Source organism: Ipomoea nil, unplaced genomic scaffold (assembly GCF_001879475.1).
Source record: "Ipomoea nil cultivar Tokyo-kokei standard unplaced genomic scaffold, Asagao_1.1 scaffold2928, whole genome shotgun sequence".
NCBI classification, from domain to species: domain Eukaryota; kingdom Viridiplantae; phylum Streptophyta; class Magnoliopsida; order Solanales; family Convolvulaceae; genus Ipomoea; species Ipomoea nil.
In genome coordinates, this window is record NW_017619356.1 from 162,501 (window position 1) to 176,498 (window position 13,998).

The following is a 13,998-nucleotide window of genomic DNA, read 5'->3' on the forward strand; positions in this document are numbered from 1 at the left end:
ATTAATTATTATTTATTGAATTTAGAGAGTATATACTTATTACGCAATCTTGGCGAAGTTGTTACTTTTATGGTTTATGGAGTATGGACTCACATTTCTTTGTCTCTAATTTAATTTAACAAATTAGAACCATTATAGCAGTATATCATGACCATAATTATGTATTCTTCAAAGTTTGGAACAAGATTTGTTTTAGAATTCTTTATTATTTGGATTTTTTTAGGTGAAGATAGGGCATTTCGAGAATTGAACTTGAGACCTCTCGCACCCTAAGCGAGAATCATACCACTAGACCAAATGCCCTTCTTATAATTTTGATAATTTAAAATGTTTGGGTTAGCGGGTATGACTAGTTGATAACATTAGCCGATCGTATAAAGGTGTTTAGTAATTTAGCTACTGGTTGATAGTCGATTACATGCAAAATGAGTTTCTGAAAAACCATATTGAAAAAGCTACATTAAGCAACTTTTTAATTTTTAGCGTTATGGAACAATAACCTGTTACAAAAAAACTAATTAATCAAACACTTATATTGGCTGTTTAACTAAGTCAAACAGCTACTAGTAGTCAAACAAGCTTAAATTGGCAGATAAGCTAACTTTGTTACCAAACAGTACCAAAGTAAGCTAAACTTGCACTCTCTAACTGTCTCTTGGAACACATGCAACATCCAATGAGGATGCACAATTCTATCCCTTTTCTCACACTCTTTTAACAAGTCATTAAAGTCCTTCAATAACCGCACAAGGCATAGAAGTCAAACTTGAAACGTAGCGAAGTAAATCCCAAGATTCCATACGTCGCCCCCTCAGGAAACCCATAAAAATCAATAAACTGCCACCAAGCACTTGCTACATTCAGCCGTACATGAGTGCCAATATGATTATTAGAGTAACCCGGGAACTCCACTTCCACTCCCTCTCTCCATAACATAGTCAAACTAGCACTACGACCAACGCATTCCACCGTCAAGAACCCCTAATAACCCAGTATATTCTTCACCGACACTACTTTTCCTTAACCTACCTGCCTAGCTCTCGGGATATAACTTTGGTTAACAAATTCAAAATAAGTTGAGAGATTTTATTTTGCTAACAGTCACAAGGTGCAAATTAGACATTAATATACAAGTATATGAAGGCCAGTAAACCATTTAAAACATATCCCACACATTATCTTATTCATCAACATTTAAGGCAAGAGCATTAAAGAATCATAAAATTTTAGGTTCAAACTTATTACAATCACCCTAATTACGTTGAATTCTTAATTATTCCGTCTTTAAAATTTTAATCACCTCATAATGTTGTGATGATAAATATAGCTGACTTTCTACTTTTCTTATTATGAATAAACATGTAAAATCGTCCCATCAATCAACATACACCAATTATTATTTTTTGAATTTAGAGAGTATATACTTATTACGCAATCTTGGCGAAGTTGTTACTTTTATGGATTATGGAGTATGGACTCATATTTCTTTGTCTCTAATTTAATATAACAAATTAGAGCCATTATAACAGTATATCATGACAAATTGTGCCCATAATTATGTATTCATGAAATTTAGTTGTATATTATACTGAAAATATAAAATTATTTGTTTTAATGGAACAAAATTGTTTTAGAATTCTTTATTATTTGGATATTTAGGTGAAGATGGAGCGTTCCGAGAATTGAACTCAGGACCTCTCGCACCCTAAGCGAGAATCATACCACTAGACCAAATAACATTCCTATAATTCTGATAATTTAAAATTTTTGGGTTAGTGGGTTTGACTAGTTGATAACATTATACAATCGTATGAAGGTGTTTTGTAATTTAGCAATTAGCTGATAGTCGATTACATGCAAAGTGACTTTCTGAAAAACCATATTGAAAAAGCTACATTAAGATACGTTTTGATTTTTAGCGTTTTGGAACAATAACCTGTTACAAAAAATTAATTAATCAAACACTTATATTGCCTGTTTAACTAAGTCAAATAGCTACTAGTACTCAAACAAGCTTAAATTGGCAGATAAGCTAACTTTGTTACCAAACAGTACCAAAGTAAGCTAAACTTGCACTCTCTAAGTGTCTCTTGGAACACATGCAACATCCAATGAGGATGCACAACTCTATCCCTATTCTCACACTCTTTTAACAAGTCATTAAAGTCCTTCAATAACCGCACAAGGCATAGAAGTCAAACTTGAAAGGTAGTGAAGTAAATCCCAAGAATCCATACGTCGCCCCCTCAGGAAACCCATAAAAACCAATAAACTGCCACCAAGCACTTGCTACATTCAGCCGTACATGAATGCCAATATGATTATTAGAGTAACCCGGGAACTCCACTTCCACTCCCTCTCTCCATAACATAGTCAAACTAGCACTACGACCTACGCATTCCACCGTCAAGCACCCCTAATAACCCAGTATATTCCTCACCGACACTACTTTTCCTTAACCTACCTGCCTAGCTCTCGGGATATAATTTTGGTTAACAAATTCAAAATAAGTTGAGAGATTTTATTTTGCTAACAGTCACAAGGTGCAAATTAGACATTAATATACAAGTATATGAAGGCCAGTAAACCATTTAAAACATATCCCACACATTATCTTATTCATCAACATTTAAGGCAAGAGCATTAAAGAATCATAAAATTTTAGGTTCAAACTTATTACAATCACCCTAGTTACGTTGAATTCTTAATTATTCCGTCTTTAAAATTTTAATCACCTCATAATGTTGTGAGGATAAATATAGCTGACTTTCTACTTTTCTTATTATGAATAAACATGTAAAATCGTCCCATCAATCAACATACACCAATTATTATTTTTCTAATTTAGAGAGTATAAACTTATTACGCAATCTTGGCGAAGTTGTTACTTTTATGGTTTATGGAGTATGGACTCATATTTCTTTGTCTCTAATTTAATATAACAAATTAGAACCATTATAACAGTATATCATGACCAATTATGCCCATAATTATGTATTCTTCAATGTTAGTTTTATATTATACTGAAAATATAAAATAATTTTTTTTATGGAGCAAAATTGTTTTAGAATTCTTTATTATTTGGAATTTTAGGTGAAGATAGGACATTCCGAGAATTGAACTCGAGACCTCTCGCACCCTAAGCGAGAATCATACCACTAGACCAAATACCCTTCTTATAATTTTGATAATTTAAAATATTTGGGTTAGCGGCTTTGACTAGTTGACAACATTAGCCGATCGTATAAAGGTGTTTTGTAATTTAGCAATTAGCTGATAGTCGATTACTTGCAATATGACTTTCTGAAAAAAGCTACTTTAAGCAACTTTTTGAATTTTAGCGTTTTGGAACAATAACCTGTGAGAAAAAAAATTAATTAATCAAACACTTATATTGGCTGTTTAACTAAGTCAAATAGCTACTAGAAGTCAAACAATCTTAAATTGGCAGATAAGCTAACTTTGTTACCAAACAGTACCAAAGTAAGCTAAATTGCACTCCCTAACTGTCTCTTGGAACACATTCAATATCCAATAAGGATGCGCAACTCTATCCCTTTTCTCACACTCTTTTAACAAGTCATTAAAGTCTATCAATAATCGCACAAGGCATAGAAGTAAAATTGGAAAGGTTTCGAAGTAAATCCCAAGATTCCATACGTCGCCCCCATAGGAAACTCATAAAAACCAATAAACTACCACCAACCACTTGCTACATCCAGACGTACATGAGTCAGACCAATATGATTATTAGAGAAACCCAGGAACTCCACCTCCACTCCCTCTCTCCATAACATAGTCAAACTAGCACTACGACCAACGCATTCCACCGTCAAGCACCCCTAATAACCTAGTATATTCTTCACCGACACTACTTTTCCTTAACCTACCTGCCTAGCTCTCGGGATAAAACTTTGGTTAACAAATTCAAAATAAGATGAGAGATTTTATTTTGCTAATAGTCACAAGGTGCAAATTAGACATTAATCTACAAGTATATGAAGGCCAGCAAACCATTTAAAACATATCCCACACTTTATCTTATTCATCAATATTTAAGGCAAGAGCATTAAAGAATCATCAAATTTTAGGTTCAAACTTGTTACAATACGTTGAATTCTAAATTATACCGTCTTTAAAACTTTAATCACCTCATAATGTTGTGAGGATAAATATAGCTGACTTTCTACTTTTCTTATTATGAATAAACATGTAAAATGGTCCCATCAATCAACACACACCAATTATTATTTTTTGAATTTAGAGAGTATAAACTTATTACGCAATCTTGGCGAAGTTGTTACTTTTATGGTTTATGGAGTATGGACTCATATTTCTTTGTCTCTAATTTAATATAACAAAGTAGTACCATTATAGCAGTGTATCATGACCATAATTATGTATTCTTCAAATTTAGTTGTATATTATACTGAAAATACAAAATTTTTTGTTTTTATGGGACAAAATTGTTTTAGAATTCTTTATTATTTGGATTTTTAAGTGAAGATGGGGCATTCCGAGAATTGAACTCGAGACCTCTCGCACCCTAAGCGAGAAACATACCACTAGACCAAATGCCCTTCTTATAATTTTGATAATTTAAAATATTTGGGTTAGCGGGTTTGACTAGTTGATAACATTAGCCTATCGTATATAAGTGTTTAGTAATTTTGCTACTAGCTGATAGTCGATTATATGCAAAATGACTTTTTGAAAAAACCATATTGAAAAAGCTACATTAAGCAACTTTTTGATTTTTAGCGTTTTGGAAGAATAACCTGTTACAGAAAAACTAATTAATCAAACACTTATATTGGCTGTTTAACTAAGTCAAACAGCTACTAGTAGTCAAACAAGCTTAAATTGGCAGATAAGCTTACTTTGTTACCAAACAGTACCAAAGTAAGCTAAACTTGCACTCTCTAACTGTCTCTTGGAACACATGCAACATCCAATGGAGGATGCACAACTCTATCCCTTTTCTCACACTCTTTTAACAAGTCATTAAAGTCCTTCAATAACCGCACAAGGCATCGATGTCAAACTTGAAAGGTAGCGAAGTAAATCCCAAGATTCCATACTTCGCCCCCTCAGGAAACCCATAAAAACCAATAAACTGCCACCAAGCACTTGCTACATCCAACCGTACATGAGTTTTTCTTCTGCAACTTCTTGCGTATTCTGAGTAGTAGGCCGACTCCACCCAGTTAGGATTGTGCGATAAACCCTAGTACCTTGTGCTTGAAGATATATCTCCATTCGAGCCTTCCAGAAAGAGTAGTTGTGACCATCTAGTTCTGGCGGTTTCATACTTGCGTCCATCCTGAATACAACAACCAGGCAACGAACACACAGAGAGACTTGCACAAAAACAGGGAGAATGCAAAACTAAAATAGCCCTTCGGATCAAGTCACTATGTAGACTTAAAAGCTCTGATACCACATGTAATTTTGCAATTCCTCATTTTAAGTAAATTGACAGAATTAGATGATTGATGTAGATTACTGATTGATTCAGATAATAGGCCAATCAGTAATGATAGATCACAAAGAGAGAATAAGAGAAAGATAACCGCACAAAAGCCAAAGACACAGAATGTTTAACCAGTTTGATACAGTGTGTATCTACGTCTGGGAGACGATCACATAGGCGTCCAATCCACTAAATCATAAACCAATGTACAAAGGTAGATATACAATAATCTTACCCAAGTGCCCCACACAAGGTTCAAACCCAGTCTACACAGGTCTAGTGGATTGTTGAAGATGGAGAGCCATGCATACAGAAGTCCAATGAAATCCCTTCACTTGGAGAGCCCACTCTGGTGCAGTCCACTTCAATGACGCTCTATAAAGTTGTTCCCACAACAGTGTGATCACAGTGTCCTTTCGTTTAAGTAGTAGTAACTCTTCTCAAGTTCTTCATCTTAATCACCGTGAACATATTGTATTGATAAGATGCATGACAATCAAAGATTTAATCTCATATAGCAGATATGGAGTGTCTCTTCTTACTTTCGGCGTAACCCTAATTCTCTTCGAATAAGGGTACTTATAGATCCTTCAATAACCACTCTCCATGGATGTCTTTGATTGTAGCAGGTAGGACTATAAAATAGGAATGTAATCTCAGAAGATTAGGTCCATACCTTTCTTAAGATTATACGCTGATCATCATTCCAAATGAGTCTGATAATACTGCGTACGCCTTTTAAGAAACCAGCTTCCTAAAATAGATCTTCAGTGTCAGTCCTTCTGTTGTTGCTTCTGATTGATCAGTTATCTGTAGAGATAAATGGACAGACTCTAAACCTATATTAGTATGCCATTATAATATTGCCAATTATAATATGGGGTTTTTTGAACATTTAAAAACACTAACAAACTCCCCCTTTGGCTATTATTTGGCAAAACAACTCGACTAGAAACTCAAAGAGCTAAGATAGGTTATTATAATGAAGCAACCCATATGTCCGAACTGATTACATAGAATGAAAACAGAAACATAGGATCCAAAACAGTTTAGGATCAAAAAACATAAACGCCCAGCCAGGGCCAGAAGGGACTCGAACAAAAACAAAAAAATTAAACTCCCCCTGAGTTCATACTACTCCCCCTTTTTGCCAATGGTAGCCAAAGATCAAGCATTGGAGTGAGAGTCACTGTCAGACTTCACAGGATCAGCAGCAGCAGCAGCTTCAGTCAGGCTCAAACGAAGAAGAACAGTAGCTAGCTCAGTACGGGCACCTGTCAGTTGCTTTGCAATAATGCTGTGCACCGTCTCAAGATCAGCAACTCTTGCCTTCAGCTATATGGAAAGCTGAACATCCTTAGCATGAGGAGCGTCATTAGGCACAGCATCTGGTTCAGGATTGGATGGGGCAGTCACAGGAACAACATCCCGAATGTGATCTCCAGACAGAAGACGTTTATCAACAGTATAAAGCAACGTTGGGCTGATCACTTCACTGGGCATAGGCTCAAGGCCCTGAGTGGTAAGGATGCCAAAAATCAGATTTGGGAAGGGTAGTCTTACCTTCTGTTCGCGTGGGTGAATCAGGGTGAGGATGTGATAGTAAATCCATTTGCCCAGATCAAGTTGCATCTTTGTTCCAATTCGAAATAAGAACCTAGCCAGAAGCTTGCCAACTGTGTGAAAATGGGCTGATGGGAGCCAGTTGTGAAGAGCTAGGCGGTGTAAAATCACATATCTGGACGTGAGATGGGAGCTTTGCGGATAGTCCTTGTCACCCGTAGGCCATGATTCTGTCTGCCCACCGGTCAGAGTTCTGGCAACTAAGTCCCAGTCAGTAATAGCTTCTTCTTGAACTGCTGGCAAGCCATATTATTCATTAATCATATCCGGCCCAAAAACATACCACCTTCCTCTGATAAAGATCTGCATCGGTTGTGGCCCTGTGAGAACGTCAATCTCATCATTGAGATTGCAATAGAATTCATATGTGAGCAGCTTAGAGTAAGGGCAGATGTCCGTGACAGTTTTCAAAAATCCGGCTTCATTCAGCAAGGGCAGAATGTCAGAAACGGAGTTCAGCTGGTTCTCGTCCACCGATCTTTGAACAATAAGATCCCTTATAACCATAGTAGCCCATTTGGCCTGTGCAGCAGGAGATACAAACTGAGGCCGGTAAACAGATGGGTCAGTTTCTTCAACAGGTGGGACCTCAGGGGTAATACATCGACCTCTTGATCGTGTGGATGGCTTCCCTTTTCTGACAGAAGGGGCTGGTACAGAGGTAGCTTGAATAGCAGTAGATCCTTTTTGCTTAACAGACGATCGCAGAGTCTTGAACACTTGTTGAACAGGCGGGTTTCCTTTAGGCTTAACATTCTCACTCGATTTTCTCTTCTTCTCAGGCTGATCCACATCAGTATTATCATCACCGGTCTCAACAACAACCTTTACTGGGACATTCTTCTTTTTTGACCGTCTTGTTTCCTTGGTTGGGGACTGAACCGGAGTCACAGAGTGGCTAGAATCAGAAACATTTGCAGACGAGCTTCCAATAATATTTGAAATCTCTCGAATTTTGAAATTCGTGGAGTCAGGATGAGCAGTTGCCTCAACAGTTGGAACATCAGATTGAAGTGCTTGAGATCCATACACTTCAGCCAGTATTTTATCATCTTCACTAGAGGATTCGGAAGGATGAATAACTCGATATGGTTGAGGGATGGAATCAGATGGTAGCCCAGCAAAGTGTCGCACATGTTCCGGACTCTCTCCTAAAGATGTTGCAGTGTAAACAGGAATTCCACCTGTTTTCTCAGACTTGTGGGGGCTTGATAAATCAACAGTTTCAACAGTAGCAGGTAAAACAGGAGTATCAATAGCAGAGCAAGTTTCTTTAGTGTCATCAACATTCTCAGCAGGAGGTAGAGCAATATTATCAGAAGAGTAAACGACTAAACTCAGTGGATTTAGCTCATCAGAGGACTTTGCTTTCTCATCAGACACATGCAAGACATCAGTTTTCATACCAACAGATTCACTCAAAGGCAAAGATAAAGAATCAACATTCATAAGAGGCTTCTTGGAATCCAAAGCAGTTAAATTTTCAGAAATAACAGGCACACAAGATGGGGTAGCAGAAACATCAGGTTTATCTGGTGAAATTTCAATAGGAGTTTCAGAATAGTTTGACCTGTTTCGGAGGATCTCCTGTCTGTGTGTTGCCTCTTTTTGAGCAGCTGCGAGATACAAAAGTTGCGCCTCCTCTTGCTGTCGAGAGGCCTCAACCAATTCTAGGGCTCGATGTGCAAAGTATTGAAGGAATGCCCCGGCCCGATTTCCATCCAAGGGTTCTGGAATATATACTGGAGAAACTTCATCACTGGCTTCAGAAACCATCATAAGCAGTTCAGTCGCATCATCTTCAGACCATTCTGCATAAAACTCTGGGTAATAGGTCATCACAGTTACTAGAATCTCGTCGCGAAGCAGAGGATCAAGTTTGAGCTTCTTCTTCATAGCAAACTGCAGCAGCGTCTGAATATGCTTAAGGGCCACCTCCGGAGAGTGTGTCTTGCTTCCAATTTTGATAATGATGTTTCTTACAGGGTCTGCCATTGAAGGTTATGTGCGAAGAGAAGAGCAGATCACTGAAGGCAGATATGCAAGAGAGATAGAAAGTTGAGAGCTGTGGTGATCGAAGATGTGTTTTTCTTCTTGACCCGGTATCAAATAGGCTTAAGGGTGATGAACCCTAATTAATGCGGCTTGTCAAATATCATGCAGACGCGATTGATTGACACAACGGTACAACTCCTTTTTAGGAAGGAAACGGAACCCAAGGAAATTTGAAATTCGAAAAGAAATTAAGATCTTTTAAGATATCTCTGAGAAGCATAATGTTAAATAATCTTCTTAACATAAATAGAGATGAGTCTTTAAGGAAAGTCAAATCATAACACTGACCCGTATACACCAACTCCTCTTTGACGGACCAACTGCTTTAATCAGTCAATTCTGCAAATTCCCAGAGCAGATCTGAGAATTTCAAAACGATTAGCATCCAATGGCTTAGTCAGAATGTCTGCCAGTTGTTTGTCAGTCTGAATGTATTCCAATTCAATTTCCTTGGATTCAACCAGGTCTCTGATGTAATGATGCCTGATGTCAATATGCTTCGTTCTGGAATGTTGAACATGATTCTTGGAGATGTTAATAGCACTGACATTGTCACAGTAGAGCGTCATTGTTCCTTGAGTAAGACCATAATCCAGAAACATCTGTTTCATCCATACCAACTGAGTACAGCAACCACCTGCAGCTATGTATTCTGCCTCTGCAGTGCTTAGAGAGATTGAATTCTGTTTCTTGCTTAGCCATGATACTAAGTTTTTACCAACGAAGAAACATCCTCCAGAAGTATTTTTCCGATCATCAATATTTCCTGCCCAATCAGCATCACAGTATGCAACCAGATTCAGTTCACTGTCTTTGGAATACCAGAGTCCATACTGTATCGTTCCTTTAATGTACTTCAAAATGCGTTTTGCAGCTATCAGATGAGATTCCTTTGGATCAGATTGATACCTTGCACAGATTCCTACACTGAACATTATGTCTGGTCGACTGGCAGTTAGATACAGTAGACTGCCTATCAAGCTACGATAGACTGTGTTATCCACTGATGCACCAGTTTCATCTTTCGATACTTTTGTAGAGGTGGAGATTGGTGTTCTGGAAGATTTACATGTTTCCAGATCAAACTTTTTGACAAGATTCTTAGCATACTTCTCTTGCGAAATAAAGTATCCTTCAGAACTTTGCTTGACCTGTAGACCTAGGAAGTATGTCAGTTGACCAACCATGGACATTTCAAACTCTTCCTCCATTACTTTTACCAACTCATCAGTGTATTTCTGCAGGGTCGATCCAAACACAATGTCATCAACATAGATTTGAGCTATGGTTACATGACTTCCAGTAGTTTTTACGAACAGAGTTTTGTCAACACTTCCGCGTTTATACCCATGCTGGAGCAAATATTGTGTCAGTCGTTCATACCATGCCCGTGGGGCTTGTTTAAGACCGTAGAGAGCTTTTCGAAGCTTATAGACATAAGTAGGGTGTTCTGGATCTTCAAAACCCTTAGGTTGAGCCACATAGATATCTTCATGGAGATACCTATTCAGAAATGCTGTCTTGACATCCATCTGATATAATGTAAATCCCAAAATGCATGCAACAGCCAGCAAGATTCTGATTGACTCGAGTCTAGCTACAGGAGCAAATGTCTCGTCATAGTCAATCCCTTCAATCTGAGTATGACCTTGAGCAACTAACCGAGCTTTGTTTCTGGCTATATTCCCGGCTTCATCAGTTTTATTTTTAAAGATCCACTTCGTTCTAATTACGTTGACACCATCAGGTCTTGGTACAAGATTCCAGACATGATTCCGCTCAAACTGATGTAGTTCCTCCTGCATTGCCTTGATCCACAGATCATCCTGTAAGGCTTCTTTGACATTTCTGGGTTCTATCTTTGAGGTATAGCAAGCAGACCCAGATATTTCTGTCAGATTATTTGTTATTCTGCTTCTGGTCTTCATCCCATATGATGGATCTCCAATAATGTTATCTGATGGATGGTTTTTCTGAGTTCTGGTGGGCTTGTCTTTACCAACATCATTCATGAGATCTATCTCCTGTTCTGAACTTTCTTTATCTTCATCTGATGAATCTTGTGGTTTGAGTTGACTGTTGTTATTACTTGCATCTGGATCACTTAGAGAAGACTCTATCACTGTTGAGTCTACTGATTCTTCTGGGTTGTCATCGATAACCACGTTCACTGACTCCATCACAGACTGAGTCCTCTTGTTGTAGACTCTGTAGGCACGACTGTTCGGAGAGTAGCCAAGGAAAATACTCTCATCACTCTTGGGTTCGAACTTCCCTCTTTGTTCTCTATCAGCTAGCACATAACACTTTGTTCCAAACACATGAAAATATTTCAGATTTGGCTTCTTTCCCTTCAGATCTCATAAGGAGTTTTCGTTGTTCCTGGTCTAAGATAGGCCCCATTTATAGTATGACACGCTGTGTGAACTGCTTCAGCCCAGAAGCGTTGTGGCAGATGTGAGGCATGTAGCATGACTCTAGCCATTTCCTGTAAAGTTCGATTCTTTCTTTCCACTACTCCATTCTGTTGAGCAGTTCTAGGAGCTGAGAACTCATGTGATATACCATGCTCGGAGTAGAAGTCTGAATATAGTGAGTTCTCAAATTCCTTTCCATGATCACTCCTCAATCTCTAAACTTTTATAATGGACTCATCCTTTTCCTTCTGAACTCTTATGCACAGAGTCTTAAAGGCCTTGAAGGCTTCTGTTTTTTCTCTCAGAAAGTATACCCAGCTGTATCGAGAGAAGTCGTCCACACACACAAATATATATTTCTTTCCCCCAATACTTTCACTTTGTGTTGGCCCCATGAGGTCTATATGGACAAGGTCTAGACATTTCTCAGTGGTGATACCTCTTACTGCTTTGTGTGGAGTTCTGATTTGTTTCCCAATTGCACATGCGCCATAGATTTTTTCTGGATCAATTCTGATCTTAGGTACACCTTTTACTGCTTCCAGTTTTATCAGCTTATCATATCTCTGAAGTTTATGTGACCCAGTCGTCTATGCCAGAGTTTTGATTCATCAGACTTGGATAGATGACAAGCAGTTTCATTTGTCAAAACATAACAATTGTATGAGGACCGAGTTCCTTCCATGACAAGTTGATTTTCTTTGTCACTAACTCTGCAGCAGTTACGATCGAAGCACACATTCCAATTTTGATCACACAACTGACTGATGCTAATTAGATTCGCTTTTAACCCACTGACTAGCAGGACTTCTTCTAATTGAGGTAAGCCTGGTACATTTTGGATACCTTTTCCCACGATTTTACCTTTTTGTCCATCTCCATATGTTACAGCACCACTGCTGGATTGAACAGCCATCAGACACTTAATATTTCCAGTCATATGTCTGGAACATCCACTGTCGAAATACCATCTAGCATCAGTTGTAGATGCAGTCAGAACAATGGTTGGGTAGCAGATGACTTCTGACTTTCTGACCCAAACCTGTCTAGTGAATGGTGTAATAGTCTTATTCTGATATTTTTCCTTCCTTTGATCTCTGTAGAAAAAATAACACTCAGGTCGAGTATGACATTTTGTTTGACAGTAGTGACAAATGGGAGTGTAATATTTAACTTTGACAATCTTATTTTTGAACCTCGAATAATGAGATTGATGAGTTGATCTGGCCAGGTTAGTATCAGTATTCTGATCGTACCTCCTTCCCTTGTTTTGCACTGACTGAGATGACTGTCCTTGTTCATACCTGTGATCAGCAGTGGTCTTAGACATTCCCTCTTTGATGAACTTTGGTGCGTTATTCGAAGACTCTCCTTGTTCAAATCCCAGACCCTTTTTATCATTAGGATTTCTGCCAGAGTCTAGAATTTTATCTAAGGTAGATGTGGTGTCCATCATCTGGATATTTTTCTTCAAGCTCTCTAATTCCTTTATTAGTTTTCCTTCTCTAGACCGTATCTGAGTGATGAGATCTTCTTTTATGACCAGTTCTGCATTCAATTTCTTTAGAAGATCATCTCTTTGCTTCAGCTCGTCATTCAGATTCTTATTCACTTTCACAAGTTGTTCCCAGCTAGCAACAAGTTTTGCAAATTCTGTCTCAAGTTGAGTATGTCTCTCTTCAAAATCATCAGTTGATATGTATGATTCTCCATCAGATTGATCTCCGTCTGACTGAAGGTCTGTAGCAGTAAAGAAAGCTACAAAGTTTCCTAAATTATCATCTGATTGATCATTTGAAGTTTCCTCCTCATCATCACTAAGAGTAGCTACAGACATAGCCTTTTTCCTTTTAAGATATGTTGCACATTCAGCCTCTATGTGACCGTATCCTTCACATTCCCTACATTGCACTGACCGATTAAGGGGTTTTCCTGTGTCTGTGGAACTGTTTCTGTTTTGTCTTGATCGCCCAGTCTGAGATTGATTGTTTTGTGAGAAATGTGCTGTTTCTACCTTTTGATATGAGGAGTTGTTGCCTTTGTATTGTGTCCTGGTAGGCTGACCTTGACCCTTTCTGTTGAAACTTTTAAAATTTTCTTGAAGTTTTTGGTTAGAAGAGCTAAGGTTTCATCATCTATGTCGGTCTGTGTCAGATTCTCGATCAGCCTCAGCCACAAAGGCTACCGACTTTTGTTTCCTGTTGCTTCCAATATCATCATCAGCAAGAACTTCCAGTTCGTATGTGTGTAAGCTTCTCATGAGTTCCCCGACAGTCTTCTTTTCCCAACCTGTGTGTTCCTGAATAGCAGTTACTTTCATTCGAAAGCGTTTAGGTAAAGATCTAAGAATCTTTTGACCACTCTCTCATCAGTGAATGGTTCCCCAAGAATTGAGGCTCGATTCATCAAGTTCTGAACCCTACTGTGGAA

At 38.2% G+C, this 13,998-nt stretch overlaps 1 protein-coding gene and 3 non-coding genes across 4 annotated transcripts; all 4 read right to left on the reverse strand.

Annotated features, from left to right (window-relative positions):
- Positions 1-231: 231 nt before the first annotated feature.
- TRNAP-AGG lies at positions 232-303 on the reverse strand. The gene has a single exon. It is a non-coding gene; the product is annotated as a tRNA-Pro (tRNA).
- Positions 304-3,101: 2,798 nt separating this feature from the next.
- TRNAP-AGG lies at positions 3,102-3,173 on the reverse strand. Its single transcript has one exon. It is a non-coding gene; the product is annotated as a tRNA-Pro (tRNA).
- Positions 3,174-4,508: 1,335 nt separating this feature from the next.
- On the reverse strand, positions 4,509-4,580 carry TRNAP-AGG. Its single transcript has one exon. It is a non-coding gene; the product is annotated as a tRNA-Pro (tRNA).
- A 4,900-nt stretch (positions 4,581-9,480) lies between these two features.
- On the reverse strand, positions 9,481-11,331 carry LOC109162248. Its single transcript, XM_019310968.1, has 3 exons — positions 11,151-11,331; positions 10,655-10,829; positions 9,481-9,490 (listed from the first exon to the last, which is right to left on the reverse strand). Exons 1-3 carry the CDS (start codon positions 11,329-11,331, stop codon positions 9,481-9,483), a joined length of 366 nt encoding a protein of 121 aa, XP_019166513.1.
- Positions 11,332-13,998: the final 2,667 nt, after the last annotated feature.

What these genes read in the sequence shown, in the direction of transcription:
- LOC109162248 (XM_019310968.1), bottom strand. Translation starts at nt 11,331, where the DNA reads ATGGAGTCAGTGAACGTGGTTATCGATGACAACCCAGAAGAATCAGTA. An exon ending in AGATCTCATGAATGATGTTG is followed by an intron (nt 10,830 to 11,150) that starts GTAAAGACAAGC and finishes CCGGGAATATAG; the next exon opens with CCAGAAACAAAGCTCGGTTA.